This window comes from Psittacula echo (assembly GCF_963264785.1).
Source record: "Psittacula echo genome assembly, chromosome: 10".
NCBI lineage: Eukaryota > Metazoa > Chordata > Aves > Psittaciformes > Psittacidae > Psittacula > Psittacula echo.
Genome location: NC_137741.1, coordinates 21,205,061 through 21,223,364, shown reverse-complemented (window position 1 = coordinate 21,223,364; position 18,304 = coordinate 21,205,061). Strand labels below are relative to the sequence as shown.

The window sequence follows — 18,304 nt, the reverse complement described above, 5'->3', positions numbered from 1 at the left end:
CTATGTTGTTTACCTTTTCCAAGATCACATTATTGGGCGGCCTCTGCAACCATAAACCAAACCTAACTGGCGACAACTTTACAGTCGGCGCTCCTCCTTTTGCGCACAGTTCAGGAAAAAGGGAAGCCTCTGGTTTTATAGCACATTAAGAACAGTTTTAAAAGTACTCAATGTAAAATGTTTTATCTTCCTGCTCACCCATGCTCCTCTGTTTCCTCCATGAACCGTCTGGTTTTCGCGCACTACTGGGAGATGAGAAGTTTAGGTTTGTCTCGAGGGATCCAAGTGCAGTGGCTGCAGCTCAAAAGCTTGAGCATTTGGTGTCTCATTACCCAACCTGGGGCTTAGGAAGGAGACCGGCAGTGCTGTTTCTACACCTTCCATGAAGAATTTCAACTAATGAAATGGTAGCAGAGACACAACTGAAACCCCTGCTTGAAAGAAGGATGAAAAAGATGCAGTATGTGTTTTCCGAGTATCGAGGAACACTTCGATGTGCTCATTAAAACATCATTTTGCCTCAGAAAAGCCACTTTAGTCCTTTCACCACCAAAATGCTCCCCCAGAAGAAAGTAAGTGAGCCCTCGACCTGTTCGTCACTGGAAAACCCAGTTGCTCAGAAGGTTCTGTGAGCTTTTCACATCCAACCAAAATGGCGTGGATTTGCATAACTGGATCAGCTATTTGGTATTTCTGAACCTGTATGGTCTTTGCTGTGTTTTTATTTACTGCATGTGATAGCTTGTAACCTGAAGAAGAAGGGTAAATGATAAATAAATCTATGGCATTAACAGTCTGTTTCTCAGGTCATGAAGTGTCAGTGATATCTGGATAAACCACTCCATAAAGCACATTTATTTTCTTTTCTTTAAGTTGGTTAAAAATGCAGAAGTTTGCCTCCTGCTTCATCTACTATTTAATGAATGCCTCTGGTTATGAAAAGCAACTTTCGACAGACCATCAGGTTATATTCCTGTCTCCATGGAGATACTTGGGACGGGAAGTGGCTGAGAAGACCTCTACCATCCCTCTCACATTATATTCACAAGCACAATCAAGGAAACTCAAATGAATCCACCCCAGGTAACTTAAGAGGAGTCACCAGCTCCAGCTTTAATTTTCGCTTTTACTCTCTGGAATTAGGACTTGCCCTGAAGCTCTTGTTTGAGAGATTTGCGGGTGACCCAGGGTTAGCTCTTCGCACTGCAGTTAACAAATTTTCTCTTTACATTTATACTGCTTTTCAAGCTAGTGATATATTTCTTTTTAATAGAAAAATACATATACCAACAAATCATACAGTTAGGATCTTTGAGGGAGGCTTTACAACAGAACATCTGCTTTCCCATTCCAGGAAAACTGTGGATTTTAAAACTACATATAACTTATTTTTAATCTTTTAAAATGAGGGTTAGAGTTCTATTGAGCAGCAGAAAGTCCTATTGACAAATGACCGACACACACTTGCTTTGTCTCTGCCCTGATATAAATGGGAAAGGAATATGAAAGTGCACTGCATTTCCAGGTGGTTTTCACCACTGTGGGTTTGACTCCTTCTCTGGATTCAAAGCATGATCTTCATATATACTGTACAAATTCCTGCCAAACTGAAATTGGTTATATTTCTGAAAGAAGTCACCAAACCAGAAAGACTGACCGCCCTCATTTGTTCCTGATACTGTGAATGCTCCCCACCCCAATCCATAGGTTTTGCAAATGGCAAACTTCAATCACTGTCACAAAACAGAGGACCAAAAAAGAATAATAATAATAAAAAAGACAATTCACAACAACCTTAATATTAAATATATTCTTCCAATTATATTACGCCGGTTTTCCCAGAGGTCTACAAACAAATTTCTATAAAGAGATTATTTCATCCACCATTGAACTGCAGCCACTTCTCACAGAAATCTGTTTACCAGAGTTTAGTAACACAATTCCACAAAGTGGGCATGAAAAACTACACACTGCAGAAACGACGGAGGGAGTGCGAGAAGCCAACAATAACCACTACAGTGGAGTAGGACGAGGATGCTCATAACACAACGTTCCTCAGTCACAGCAGGAATGTTGGATGAGCCAGTCTCAGGGAAGAAAGCAAATTTAGCAAATGGCTGTTTAAGACCTTGTTTAAAGCATCACAAAAAGTGTGATAAGGAGAACAAAGGCTGGTCAGCCACAAACTGAATAAAGGAATGGGGTTTAGTTCTAACCAGTTCCTGCTTAGAGCTACCCATGATCATCAAGATTAAAAATGGTAATAGAATGAAACACCAGGAGAACCTAGAGGACACCATGGAAGAGGAAAACCCACCACAACTGAGCAGGAATAATGTCATGATGCTACGAAGAAAACCCACCCCAAAATCTGAAAGGACAAACTCCATAGTGGGATGTCCGGGGAGGAACACAGTCTGAAGACACACATGGTTATTCCTTCCCTATGCTGTGTCTAAGCCTGTGCATCCCCACAGAGCTGTGGGCCGGCTGGGGAAAGTTCAAACTAAAACCACAAAACTAGCCAGAAATCTTGAGAGACCGAAAGAACTTGGGTCTTTAGACTAAAGAGAGCGAGGATGACATAACCAACCCTCTGCATCTCTTCACGTTCATTACACACAGCTACCACTATACCCTGCAGTGAGGAAAGCCTTTCTGATAATAAAGCAGAGGAACAAACCATCTAAGGAAACAAGAGAGCCTCTAATACCAGAAGCACTGAAGGGCAGCAGACGAATATTCATCAGGATTGTCCCTCCTCCTAAGCACACCACTGCAAGTCCCTTCTACCTTGAAAAGAAACAGGCAAAAATGTCAATTGCTAAAGCCTGTCACTGGAAACCATCTAGAAAAATCCTGAGCTTTCCTCAAAGAGCTGAAAAATCAATTGTGATCACTACAGATGACACAATTCTAGGGACATCTGAAAGGAAATAACCCAAAGCAACAAAGACTTGGGTATATGAGGGGAGTTTTCTAACTACACCGAGGTGCTGAGTGGGTTGAGCATCCTCACCTATGCCAGTCCACTGCCAGCAAGTAGCATTGTGCTCTCTCATGAATTAAACCCACAGTTCGACGGGGCTGGTAGAAGAATGGCTGCCATGGAACGGAAATGCTCACCTAGACCTCCAAATCATTCACTCTTATGCTGGCCTTTGGGGCTCCTCACTACGGTGAGCAACTGTCACCCATCCAAAGGGGATGAGATGGTCATGTATGCTGTGTGCTCCTACAAGTCATGTTGAAAACACAGCCCTCAGCCTTTGGTGGGGATCCCACCATTAGCAGTCCATGGACGTAGTGAAGAACAACCATTCGGACTGCTGTGTCCATTTCCAGAAGTGCCTCACAACCTCACAGCCCTATGAGGAGCAGGTATTCCTATTCCTCAAACAGGCTGAGAGTCACAACTCAGTTCTGAGCTCCTACAGCTGCATCCTTGGTAAGGAAACCAGCAAAACAGGGCAGAGAGCTGCTGCACCGGTGCCTCTGTTCATTTCCAGTTCCTGAGAGACTTGTGAGGAACCGTGCCTCCTCCTCACCCCAGCCGAGAGAGCCTGTTCAGAGCACAGAAAAGATGTAAACTTTCAGTAAATCCAGTATTTGCTGACAGTCAGTAAAAGGCCACCTACAACAACCCAACCACACAAACCAACTCACCTACAGCTTTCTTCCTAAGAGGAGCTCATCTCCCAAGTTTAAGTTTTCATTCCGATGCCCCATCATCGCTATCCGCTGCAGGAACAGTAACTGGGAGAGATGTTTCCTTCCAAGTATAGCAGGAACGTCTCCCATTCCACAAAAGCACCAACTCATGCAGGAGATCCTTATATAGTTGCAAAAGTATCTCCAAAAAGACTTCAAATGGATGCTGCCATTTTCTCTTCCAGTACAAACTGTGAAGGGTGACAACACCATAACCAACTGGAAAACACAAACTTACATCCCGACTCCAAGGATGTGCCTACGGGTGAGCATCTAGAGCAGGTCATTTTCCCACTGAGGTAAATGGAACTTTTCAGAGGTTTGAAGCTGATGTCAGTGTGACCAGGGATGAGGTTTTACACAAGACAAGGGGCACAAGCACAGAACATGTCCCTGAATGGTGGTCACAAACCACAGCCTAAGCCCTGGTCCCTCAGACTGCCTGGAATTATCAGGGTTAGAAAGCAAAATAAAACAATAAAATCAGGTTTTCAAGATCATAAGCTAATAAACCACTCAAAACACATTAAAAGCATATTAAAATATACTAGAAAATCCAGGTTTACTAGTTACTTACATTTCCAAGCTTGACCATACTGTTCAAACATCCATTTTACATTAAAACAAAAAAATCAGGCAAGAAGATTAAGACAAAAAATATAAATTTGTCTTTATCCTTCAGATTCGGAACTATTTTTTGTCCCCCTAAAAACCTCTCCATTTTCATAAAAGAAACCACCTCTAAACTAAATCAAATGTTACAGCAAGTTCCTAATACCCAAATCACATTTAAGTTCTAACTTCTTTCTGGCTAAGGAGAAATAAGTAAGAAAGCAAAGTGTATCAAAGTGTATTATCTCACAAATGATACATGTAGTGAAGCCTATGTGAAGAAACTGGTGAGAGTTTAAAATAATAGCAGATGGCTTCAAATATTGTCAGTGATGTCTGGAATGTTGTATTATAAAAAGCAAAAATATTTGCACAGATCTATCATATTTAAGATATGATAGGATAATTTAATTCTCTATTTTGGCATTAGCATTTGAACAATGTTTAATGTCTTTTAAATGGCTAGATATAATGATATATATGGAAGAAAAAACATTTCTTTCTTACTAGGAAGCATGCTGTAACCAACCCTCAATTTATTCTCACAAAAATAAATGAATGCTTAAAGGATGCTTCTGTCAATTGAAAAAACAACAGTAAAATGGCTCTTTTCATGCCAAGTTAAACTAAATATTTTTTTCCTTGACAACCTGCTTACATTTAAATGCAACCAGGCCAAATGTGGTCAATAGTATGGATTACACGTAACAAAAAGAATCTTAGACCATGCTAACACAGGGATCAGAAAGCAGCAACTTCATTTAAAACCATGCAATTATTTAGCAAACTACAATACAGCAAATAAATTAACCTGGTTTAAATGGAAGCGCTTGCACAGGAGCTTTTTGACCTACAATTAAATCTTACTTGCAGAAATCACAGCGAGGGTAGGATTTGCTGATGAAAGGATAAAATAAGATCTTGCAAAAAAAATAAAACCCCAAACCAACAACCCCAGCTTTGGTATCAGAAATAATCATCATCATCATCACCATCAAAAAGGAACAAAAGCATTTGTACAATCTTTTCCTGCTGTAAAAAGGAGCCGTGTCCCAAAGCTGGTGCAAGCGTGCATTGTCCCCTGAGCTCCCCGGAGCAGCAGGACTGAGCTGCTCCAGCTGAGGAACTGGCCCAGCGTACGCAGAACATTCTGCATCGTCTCCCCGATGCTTTTTCGATGCTGGGGTTTGGTAAAAGTACAAACCTTTCCCTAACAGGAGGAGCAAAAAGCGATTTTCCTTCACTGAGGATTTTTTCCCCCCCTCCCTGTGTATTTTTCTTATCAAGCAAACCAATGGCAAGTCTATAGCGAACGCTTTCTTGGGCTATAAAATTTCCTATTATCCACTTATGTTTTCTTTGCAGTGGGATTTAAGAATGCCTCTTCCTTGAGACGAGCAATATGTCATCATTTTGTTGAACTAACAGGCCTGACAGTCTTGTCTCTTCGAGTTAAAGACACCAGTGCTCCGAGCTCGCATCGCTGCTAAAATGAAGGTGAAAAAGCTGGGAGAATAAAAACTGAAGGGGGGGGGAAAAAATGTAACTGTGACTAAATCCTTTACTAATTCATTCCCATTATTTATCATGCTGCAAAATAAACTCTATTAAAAAAAGACCCTTAAATTAAGGTCTCTTACATTGTGAAATAACTAATTTGTATCCTCGGATTATCTATTTTAGCAAATATCATCTTCTGTATCCCCCATTTCTCCTGTCTTTTTGATCTTTTTTTCTACTTATCATGTTCTTTATTTGAAACAGATTTTTAACAGATAATCTTGATCGTTATAACAATATCTTGCTTGCATTTTATTCAAATAATTCTTAAAAACAGCTTAAAAAGCCGTTTGGAATAACATCAAGCTCCCCATCAATCAAATGAAAAAATTCCGCTGGCGGTTGTATAAACATCAGATCAACTCTGATGTCTTCAAGGATTTCAGAGTGAACCATAAAAAACTCCATTAACTTCTGACAAAGAATGCAAATTAATCACAACATGGGGTGAAATGAAATTAAAGGCTCTTTTCTAATCAATGACAAGGCAGGATGAAATATTTGTTACTCTCCGCGTTCAGGCTGCCGGGATGCTCGTGCTTTTCCGGGCACATCCCAAATGCAAGGTGGGAGCCCGGATTCACCCGGGGTAGCTCTTTAGCCCTCCCCATCCCTACAGCTATCTGCTTACAAGTCGCCCAGATTCACAAAACACACTAATCATCTGAAATCTCAGGTGCATCCAATTTGTTATTCACACTCTCCCGGTGCCAGTGAAAAGCCTGGCGTAGACAGATGCACCAGGAACCTTAAATGACAGTTTTGGCCTCCGGAAGTGCGATCGCTACAGCAAAATCTAGTACAGCCTCCAGGTGAAATGTCTGGAGCTCCATATGGAGCAGGGAAAATTAACAACAAGATGAAAATCGCTGTAGCAGCGGGGAGCCTGGATTTAAAAAAAAAGGGGAAAAAAAAGGGGGGGGGAAGGGAAAAATTTAAAGATGAGGAAAGAGAAGTAATAAATTAATGGGGTGTGAAACCATTCAAAGCTTTATAATACCAGGGGCAGTATCTGCTCAGATTTGGGGGGGGGAGCAGTGGGATGGGAGGGGGCAGAATGGGGAAAGAGGAATTTTGGGTGGATTTTTCTTTCTAAACTTCAGGTCACTTCCATGTAATTTATTAAGCGAGGTGGAACTGCAGCCGAAGGAAGGGAAGCATTTATCTAAATGCAAAAGTATCTTAAATACAGTCGTCGTAACCCGCGCTTTCCTATAGCTGATTAAATCCTCGGCAGCCGAGTACTGCTGTTTCTTTGGAATATTTCCCTAATGGATGCGACATCCTTTTAACATCCTGCTTTGTATAAAGTTTGACGACAAGCCGAGAATATTTAGTGAGCAATTCTTTTCATTTCTCCTAAATTGCATTATCATTAAACAAGTCATTGCCCCCATCGTGTTTTTATACCATAGACTGAATGTGAATCTCCGTGATTAACTGTATGTCTCGCGGTTGGTTCAGCCACTGCACATCTTTGGGCTTCCAACTTAAAATGTCATTAAATATACTGGGAGGTGCTATGGCCTTTTGGTTTGCTATTTTTTCATTTTATCCATTATTTTCCCCAGTTCTTTCTGCTCAGACACGTAAAATCAAAATCACATCAATTAAACTTTTTAAAAGGGTTTTGAAACTTATTTTCCCTATGTGCCTTCTTCAGATACCTAAGAAGCTGGACAGACCATGGACTAGCAACTGGGCTGGGGGAAAAGGGTTTCCTTTCATTTTTACATGCTTCTGTAGGAAAGAACTTTACTCAAAACAGTATTTTTTGTGTGAGTGCATGCACCATTCCTATTAGTTTCAATAGTTCTGCAAACACACTGGGAGGAGAATATACCCTTAGGTGCTTACGTTTGGATCTACAGAAAATCCTATGAGCATCATACCCTACCATTTCCAGAAGGAATTTTATATCACAGCAAGGATGCAACAGCACATTGCAATACCACGCCAGGAAAATGAACCACACACCACCGAAACCCAGAACAGTTGTAGAATTTTACTACATTTTAAGGACTACAGATTCCTGTATAAAGTTTTTACAGTGCAAAAGTCTGTTCTGATCATTACTACCTGTGTTCTTGTACCTCTCACAGTCAGCTACTGATCATGAAGTTAGCTGCATTTCAAGGCAAGAAAGTGTCTATAGTAACCCTCAACACACCCATAACCAACTTTATTTACAGGAGTAGTTGTCTGCACTTTACGTGCTTTCAAAACACTTTATTGTGAACATAAAATTAAATCATTATAGTGTGATGTGTGAGCAAAATAAATACTTGTAAAAGATGTGGAAAATGAGAAGTGGCAAATTCTATCATTAAAATATCCCATTAAAGGCCAGGAAAAAAACAAAATCATTCTTTAGTCTTACTGGTGTATTGCAGGAGTCCTGATTTTCCACACGGCAATGATTCTCCCTATAAATCTTACTCATTTAAACTGAATTTACACACACACCATTTGTCTGTGTCTTCAAAATAGAAGGACACCCCCCCCAACTTATTTTTTCCAGCTACAGCTGGAGACAAACATTCATTTGTGGGAAATTTCAGGTGTTCCCAAACATGTTCCAAGATTTTCCATTGGCAGAGAGAAGTAACTTCAAGTTATTTAGGGACAAATTCTGCAGGCACACATCTGATTAGCTTCATTCATTTGAATGAGCCCACTGAAGTGCAGAGGATTTACTCAGGTGAGTGACTGCAGAATCAGGTCCTTATGTAGGGAGATAAATAGATATTCAGACATAAAAAGCCCAACACACTACTAATTTTCCCCCTAATCAGAGCAGGTTTCTATGGGTTTTGTGACTGGCGATCTGAGCACATGTCTAAAATACATATTCTTCCCATGAAAATCCTTACGAAAAGCAGTTCCTTGAAAAGCTTAATAGCTACATTTTAAAGTTTCACCTCCTCAACTGTTTTACATTAAAAAATATACACAATTTCATGGACTACTGACTTGCCAGATATTCTTTTGCAAACCCGATCCGTTTTGTTAATTAGAATAGCAGAAAGGATCTTAAACTAGCAATCATGCTTTGCTCCCAATTCAGAAAGCAAATTTTGGGCTAGACTCATCCATAATGTATGTGCTCTAACTTCCTTCCCCAAGCTCCAGCACTTCTGTGAACAGGGGGTTATGTTAAATTGTACCCCCCGTCACTTTGATTTAGTGTCATAATACACCAGCCACACTGAATGTCAAGACACTCAACGCACACAAGTGAGTACATCGATGTATGGAGGACACTTCAACACAAGAGCTTCTTTTCCAGTCCTCTCGTCAAAGGAGAGGGTGCAGTTTAAAATATGGATAAAATATGCAAAGTGTGTTCTGCCCCAGCTCTCTCAGCCAGTAACCATTTTCCATAGGAGATGAGCAAGTGAAAAACCCGTGTATTTCTACAGATGCAAAACCTTTGCAAGTCCATAAAAGTGTCAGGAGAATTTGCTTAAAACAGCTTATAAAAATGGGAGAGAGAATGAGTCCCAGCCTATTATTCAATAACCATGTTTGTGAGGCATCTGCATAATCTAACCATGCATAAATTAGTATGTGTATTACAACAGTTATTTGCATAATAATAGCAAGTTAATAGATGCTTAAAGAGCACAGACCAACACCACCTTTAAATCAGACATGCCTCCAGGCACTCTGATCTGTACAGACCGAAACTGCCTTCATAAAACATACGAAAACATAAAAACCACATTCAAATAATTCATTTTAGTCCCTGGACACTTCACTTTTTCCCCTCTCCCAGGAAAGAATAATTTGAGGAACTACGGAATAGTTTGTTACTATGAATTTTAACATCCATCTTGCAATAAGAATATAATCATCAAACCTATTTCTGGATTGGTTGTTCTGTTCAGAGCTTCATGTTTTTTCAAGCATAAAGACAAAGTAAAATACTACGTGGTAATGCAGGGCTCAGCACTGGCCTCACCATTGCCACTGATGGTGGAAGCAGTTTTACCATCAACTTTAATGCAATGGAGTTAGGTCAGAGGAAAGTTGGAAATGCCAGTATCTAAATAAAACACTAATATTAGCTCCTTTTAAAAACCCACAGCTCCCTTAAGTATTCCATTCACATTATATTTTTGATTTGAGCAGATTTTAGACCATTGTACTATTATTCAAAATTAAACTATAAGAAGGAGCAGATACACCTCCCTGCTTCAAAAGCCCTGGATGATTTCTTCATCTCACACCAAAACAATCATTAACATCACCATAATTTTCATTGTCTCCACGGAAAGAAAATCTAGATTTTGGAGAGGGGAAAAAGAGAGAGAGAGAAAAAAAAATCAATAGAGACTTCTAAATGACTCCTTCAAGATACCACTTTTCAATTTAACAGGACAGATTTATTTGTATGTGGCTCAAATGTTCACAATTGCTCTCTGCACCTTCATACATAGGAATGAATGTCACAGTGGCAAACAGCAGTAATGAACAATCTTACCTGAGGATATGGAAACCTCCCAAGAGCAAGCTGGGAAAGGAAATAATATTTGTCTAGTTATATAGATTTGCATGGAGGGCACATTTTCTTAAAGAGAGAAAAGTACTCAACTCTTACTATTGTATAAATTGGAAAATGTCAGCAAAAGTACTGCTGAAAACACACAAAGAGCTGTATTTAGAATGGAGTCATTCACAACCACCACCCCTTGTTCTATGTTTCTGAGTATTTCTGTATTTCTTGAGCTCTTTTGTCTACACCACTCAGTAACACCGTTCGATGCCCAAGTTCCTGAGGACTCTCTAAATTAAACCAGTTCAGCCTCAATAGTGAGGCCAACGACACTGACCTTTGCTGATAATTATCTGCAATGAACAGGTATTGTAGAGCATTCACTGAACTCCCAAAGTCCTTCCTTAACTGGCTCAGAGTAAAATCTGGGTTATACAGCTGAGGTTTGCCTCCTTATTGGTGTCAAACCCAGGTAGGAACCTGGGAGGGGGATCTGGAGAGAGATCATGGCATCTGCAAGAAGTCACTTCCACTTTTCTTCAGATCTACTTTCAATTGTATACAACATGAACTGGATTTGTTGCCCACACTGTTTTGTAAGTCAATCTATGCATTACTAGAATATCTGCTAGTGTCAGTATTAACCCAACCACAATAGTACAGTTGCCATAATGCCACAGCTAATACATATTCCATAATAAATTCTTCATACAACTTCAAGTTTTCCCATTTGGTATCTGAACCTTGGAAACAATTCCAGCAAAATACAGCTAGTTTTTTGCTTACTACTCAGTGAAGGACAAGGGCTTTCAGAGCTGACACAGACTCCTCCAAAAGGGCATTCAGAGCAGCTCTGTTCTGACCTGCTTTCTGGATAAGTCAACCTCTCTCCATGGTTTGCAGAGGAGCCAAAGTCAGATGAGCTTCTCTACACCCTGGTTAACCTTGGTGAATCCTCCCCATATCACCTTCAGAAGGAAGTCTACCAAAAAGGTTATGGATGTACTGCTACCGTTGATTTATCTGCATGATGAACTAAGTCTGTTCACATCGGACTGAGGAACAGCATCAATGCTGAAGGTCCAACCCATTGTGTCATGCACTGCAAAGGGTAAACCACACATCAGTGCTGGGTGAAAGCTGTTTCCCAGCACTTCTATTGTCAATGACATTTGAGCTCCTCAGTGCTGAGGTTACCTGACCTGGTCAGATTGCAGCTAAGGCAGCTGTGCTAACCTATGATGAAATTTCAGCCTGGCTGGCAGCACAACCCTACCCTAAGTATGAACAATGAGGCATAGATAGAACTGCAGCAAGGCAGGGAATGAACGGATGGGGCAAAGACCAGTAGACATACTCCAGCCTCACTAGTTCAGGAAAAAGGTCATGAGAAGGTAGTAAGAAGAAGCTGAGAGCATGAGTGGAAGCAACCAGATAGCAGAGATGATGCCCTTCCTGCCCCTCCAGCTGCTGTCTACTATACCAGCTGTTTGGCTGTGAGCCTTAGCAAATACAGTAAACTTCCAGATCCAAAAAGACATTACAAAAGCAGGGTAGGTCTTAGAGCAATTGTGTAAGAGATGCATACAAGAGAAACACAAAGAGATGAAACTATTTTTGGTGACTACTCTCAGAAGCTTTTGAACTACTGAGATGTGCTGACCAAGGATCCCTACTAGCAATAACATATATAGAATCATAGAATAGTTAGGGTTGGAAAGGACCTTAAGATCATTTAGTTCCAAACACCCTGCCACGGGCAAGGGTACCTCACACTAAACCATGCCACCCAAGGCTCTGTCCAACCTGGCCTTGAACACCACCAGGGATGGAGCATTCACAACAATATGTTTCTTTCCGAGGTGTTTCTATTCTGCCACTCATCTCTGAAAGCTGGGATCTGCTTCCAGGCTTCCATGTGGGGATCATGTACTACTTGGTTTATAAGAGCAACACCCAGAGAATGTAGAAGAAATCTGGCTTACAAGAGACACTGGAACAGGGAACAACATTGAGGTGAGAAGATAAGATCTCTTTAGGTTTTCCACAGGGATATTCCTTCCTCCTCTGGGTTTCTTCTGTGTTTTGTCTTCCAGCTTTGCCTTTTAAGACTCAACTCTTTGGGGTGAATTCTGCCTTCCAGTTTTGGCTCTGGTGCAGTGCTGAGAGCAGTGCTTCTTTTCACAGCAAATTCATCCTCACAACAAATCAACCTGAGCTAAGCAGTTTGACCACCATCCTTTCTATCGCTCTTATCTGGTTCACAGCTTCTCCCAGCTCAGTGTTACTCCAGTTGCTCTCTGACAGCAGGCTTTGAAATACACCACTAAATAATTAAGCTAAGATCCTATGTTTTCTGTTATGCTCAGTCTTAAGGACCAGCACCTACTAAAACATGCCCTTTTATTCATCTTCTTTTGGAAAGACCATCTGTAACTTCCAAAAAGCTGCTTGAGATCCTAAGAAGCACTGCTGCTGTGATAGCCTAAAGTGCCTAGAAATAAACCTATAAATGCCAAACACTTTTCTCTGAACAGAAGTAGAAAAAAATCCTGATTTTTCCAATGACAACTGACGTAGGAATAGTCACTACAATAGCCACAGACTTGCAGGAATGTAACAGTTATCCCACTGTAGAACAAGAAGATAACTATGGCTACACACACAGGGCATCGTTCTGCACATCTTATTTAAGCAGAAAAACGACCACAGCCTCACTGATGACTTCAAACTAAGCATTCTCATTCTCACTGATGATTCTTCCCCCTCGACCACCACACACCTCAGCAGGGGCTCCAAAGGCAGCAGAGTAATTGGGGAAAGAGCAGTTTTCTGCCAGACGTAAGCACGGGGTGCACAAATGAGCTCTGAAGACTCCACCATGCATCAGGAGCAAGTTGTAAAAAGAACCACGTTTCTCAGTGAAGCTGCTCCTTCACTGAGAACTGCGAAGTGACACAGCCCCGGACAGCTCATGTGCCAGTTCTGCATCCCCTGAACCATCACTCGCTTCAGCTCGTCAGAGTTGTTTCCTCCCTGCAAGATTGTCAAGGTATTATAAATTAAGAAACTTACCAAAGAGTATGTAATCTTCCCTGAAATAGCCTGCAGATATGTCACTGTACTAAATGTGTTTCAGATTTAATGAAGCTTTAATGTCCTTTTTAATTTTGCCTGTTTCTGTATCACCAGGGGTCGAGCAAGGCAATCAGCACTCAAGAGGGTGGTTTGGTTTAAAACTAGGAGAAACTCATTTGCTTATGAGTTGCACTGTATTTTCTTAATTAAATTTACTAAGTAAAATGGTTTAAGTTCAGCCAACCAATGACCTCTGTGTGTAGATTTAGATTTATAAATAGTGTCACACTTCAAGTAAAGAAAAAAACCACCCCAAAACAAACAGATTAGAGCTTCACTAAAGGGATTTTCATACTTTTATCATCTGTCGCAAGGAAGTCATCTAAACATGAGCAGCACAAGCCCAATGCAGGACACAAACAATTGTAAACTACCAAATTAATGCACTATCAAACACTTATCTCCTCTGCATTTATATGTGATGACACTCAGGAACTTGCAATTTTAAGGCATTATAACGCACTATCAAACACTTATCTCCTCTGCATTTATATGTGATGACACTCAGGAACTTGCAATTTTAAGGCATTATAACAAAAATACAGTATTTCCATTCACACTATTTCAGTTTGGGCACTGAATAGTATTTTATGCAGCTCTGGATACTAAGGAGGAGAAAAGGGAATGCTTAAACTTCAAGGAGCTGGTTCTCATTTCCTTATGGATACCTTCCCAATACACAAGAACAGCAAAACCCATCATTTAAAAAAGGCCCAGACAATTGCAATGCCAGCATAGTATGGAAATATAAATGAGAATCAGGCCATATCAGCAAGAAATATGTCAGGATAACACTTTCCTACACCATTACACCTCAGAGCAACTACTTGTCTCCATGGGGTTTTGCAGGGAGGGTGGTAGTGCGTGTGGTTTTAACTATTACTTTCTTAGACACAGAAGTAGCCCATCAGAGCACTTCAACCACTCATTTTATGGTGATTTTTATCAAACTATATTTAAAACCACACTGGGGAAAGCACACACGAGGCAGCCAGTTTTGGTAGAGGCAGGTGTCTAAACCCCTTGTATGGAGCAGCTGTAAGTAGGGCTGGAAAGCAACTCTAACCTCAACTATATACATTTAATGTGAGCACAAAATTAAAATGACTCGGTCAAATAATGTCATGAACAGTTTTGGAACTGAAAATGGAAATCCAGGAATCCTCACTGCCAAACTGCTCTCTCTACATCCCTCTTGACTTGCTTGACCTAATGAGAATTGCAACAGTGACTTGGTCCCTATCCTGTTCAGAAAGTGACAGAGGGAAAGAAGTTCAAAGCATGTTTTTAGGACACTCAGGCAATAAAATCTCCCACTTAGATTATTGTCGATGTTGTACAAGTTGTTTTTTAATTTACAGTTACACTGAAAAGCATGGGATAGTTTTATTCTTAATTTAGACACATTCCATGTTTCTCAGCATAACTGCAAATTGAAAATAAGCACTTACAATATCGCAATGATCCAGCTGAAGGAGGACTTTATAGTCTCAAATGTTCTAAACTTTGTTCTTAATTACCTTGTGCACATTTTACACAATTAAATTTCCATCTCGGGATTTTGCATTTAGATGGTGCACCGCCGTTAAACCCTCGTCTTACGGAAAAGCAGCCGCCACTTCGGAACATTCAGACACAGGAAACTTTAAAAATCAGACTTAACTACTGGAGAACATAAAATTCCTCAGGTGAAATTTCATACCAAGACCAATTTATACATTCCTAGATAGATGGCTTAAAATCACCTGAAACTCTGCAGGGTATGGACCTTAATAAATATTAAATACCTCAAAAACTACTCTAAGATTGTTTTTTTCCTTCTAATATCAATTTCAGTGTCCTCTTATTGCACAGCTAAAAAAAAAGAATCCAAAAGGATATAACAGCAATTTACCAGCGTTAAAGTGCTGCTGAGGTTAAACCGACAACAAAGAAGAACAGAAACACAAAGCATCTTGAAGTAGGGTTTCAATTAAATGTGCAGGATTTAGTAATGCAGGCCGAAAAAAAGAGTTACAAATTAATTTAATCTTCTGCCTATAGTTTGCAGCTGCACTCCAAAGTGTCTGGGGCTTAAGAACAAAGCCTTGAAAGGCCTCAGAGTGAGGAAAGCTTCAATTTTTAATGTATAACGCCATTAGCTGGGAACTTGTGGAATCTGCGACCCCTGCGGAGGGGCATAAGCGCGGGTAACAGAGACTGATGAAGTGACATATTCGTTCATGTCTAGGACTATGAGGAAGAAGGTTATTACTAATACCATCAGGCCCAACAGAAATACGCCCTAATAACCTTTGGGACATTCCTTGGCTTGAGCAGATGAGTTTGAGATCTCTCTACATAAAAATATATTAAAAATCAAAGCCTAATTCACCTTAATTAAAGATAATTAGTTTCACTTTGACTTCTTTTAAATATGAACTACAGTAAACGCACTGCAAACCAAAGGCTGCAGACAATCGTGATTAAACTGCACATTTCTTCCTTGCCACAAATCCCTTATATTACCAGGCTTTCACTGCTGCTTCTTCAAAGGTGTTGCTCAGAATAGCAGTGCCTTTTCTGAAGGGAAAAAGGTGGGACAGGGGCCTTTCAGGGCCAATCTGGGGAAATTGTCAGGTGCAAGATTCACACAAATGGTCCATAAAGATTAATGAGGATACTTGTTTGAGCAGAGAGGCTTCCTGCTTAGCTGTTCTCTGGATTTAGAGTCAATGCTTAAAAGGAAAAGATGTGTTAAAATTTGGCTGTGCTGATGGAAATGCAGCTCAATTCGAGCTGTTCTCCATCTCCACTGGCAGGAGAGAGTTAGTCCACCATTAGAAACCAATCCAGTAACAGGAAAAGGCAGGTTTAAATGACAAACACACCTAAATTTTGGACTTTTAAAAAGTAGAAACTATATTGCACAGTATAAGAACAGGGAACATTAATTACACAATCCTATCTGTTACAAATACACCAGGTACGATGTTCTCCCTTAAGTATCCACTCATCTTTCCACCCGGATAGAGAACTGTATTATTTATTTTGCTGCCACACAGACTGCCCACAGTGGTCTAAGAGCAATTGCTGAGAACCATGATACATTGAGGTCTCAACCCGCGCAAACTGTACCTAAACTTACACTTTATTGCAGCTTAGTTCACAATCTTCACCTAATATAGGGTTACATCCCAGTGCAGCAAGCGGATAAATCATCCTGGAATATTACTCTGGCTAAGTTTAGCTGTGAGTGGAGCATATGTGCTTCCGAGTCACTGAAGCAAAGGCCCATAAAATACACTAATTACTGGAAGTTATGGTCACTGAGTGATTGATAGCGCTCTGCGAGGCAACTTCCCCCTTCTCAGCTACTCTGATGGGTCTCCCCCACCACACAGCAATTATTAATTCATGACCCAACCCTCAGGCACTGGTACCTTTACTTCTAATTCCACTGCCACAAAGATCGCGATGGAGCTGGACATTGTCCGTCTTCATCCTGGTGGCTGCTGAGGATGGCAGAGGAGGAAATGGAGCTAACGGCCGCTGCTTGGAAAAATCCCTTGAAATAGCTCAAGGGAGGAAAAATAACAAATATATAGGACAGGTTTCTCCTAAGATCAAGTTTCTGAAACACAGCATTCAGTATAGAATGAGTAAAACTACATAAATACAATAAGAACAACTCAAACTACTGAGCAAAACTCTGCACGTGCTACAGCCACTCCCAATACTGAGTGAAGCACCTGAGGATCTGCCCACATTCGTCACACTACTACAATCCTTAAAACCAGAGTAACAAGGTGAGGCTCATTGCAACAAAGTGCTTTTTACCTTCTTGCTTTCCTCATGCCTCTTGTTACTCTCAATGGCTTCACCAGCACCACTAGCATCACGATGGCAAGGCATTTCCTTGTACCTCCAGTTTAATCAAGTAAACTAAAGTTCTGCTCCCTGCAAGCACACAAAAAGCAAGGCCAAGCCGAGTAAGAGCTGTCACTTGATCAGACACTCCTCGCTCCAGCCAAGGATTTCGCTACGATATCAAGACTCCTGCTCTGTATGGAGATCAAATGCAATTCTCATTTTCTTTTTAAGCTTGACCCTTGCCATTTTCTAATGGGCTATTTTAATTAATATTCCTCCTGCCTCTGCTCAGTGTGGCTTTTGACACTGGAGGTCACTGCATGGTCTGTGCCTCACACAGATTCACAGATGCCCCATCATGGCTGTACCCCTTGCTACCAAACCTTCACCGCATCTCAGTGCCACTACAGAAACTGTGCTGTACCACCAAGCTTCAGGTCTCAGATTCCACCCCAGCATCTGTCTACCTGCTGTTGTTTAGGCAAGGGTGTAATACTGATGAAAGACCAACCATAACGTCCACACTTAAGTGAACTCCTGCAGAAGATTAAATCATGGTCTGCAGAGCTTCCTGCAGATCAGCTCACAATCTTCATCTTGAACTGTTATCACATCAAAGCTGATGATGCGTGACTGATGACACGCTTCAGACTCCTTAGAAAGTTCTTCCGAAACCTTCTCTCCTTGACCAGATTACATATACACAAGTCTTTACATCAGTTTTATGCAGCTAAAGCATTTCAATCTTTAAGATGTTTAAGAGAATCATCTTAAAGCAGAGCTTCTTCTCTGCAGCACCCTCTTCAAACATGTTCCTCCTCTTTGCTGTCATGTTCTCATTCTGGGAGTTTAAAGAACTTGTTTCTAACATTAAAACTGCTAGACAAGCTCCTTTTCTCTGAAGGAGAGAACATTGATAAGCTTTGCAAGAAA

The 18,304-nt window shown here is 40.7% G+C and overlaps 1 protein-coding gene across 2 annotated transcripts in view; it reads right to left on the bottom strand.

Annotated features, from left to right (window-relative positions):
* The window catches only part of MAP2K5 (mitogen-activated protein kinase kinase 5), a 122,532-nt gene that overhangs the window by 35,706 nt on the left and 68,522 nt on the right, over positions 1-18,304 (bottom strand). Inside the window, exon 17 of one of the 2 annotated variants that reach the window (XM_080626543.1) lies at positions 10,370-10,399. The exons of the other annotated variant lie outside the window; for it this stretch is intronic. Within the exon in view, the coding sequence (XP_080482669.1) occupies positions 10,370-10,399 (30 nt within the window). The remainder of the gene's footprint in view (positions 1-10,369; positions 10,400-18,304) is intronic. 2 annotated transcript variants of the gene reach the window in all.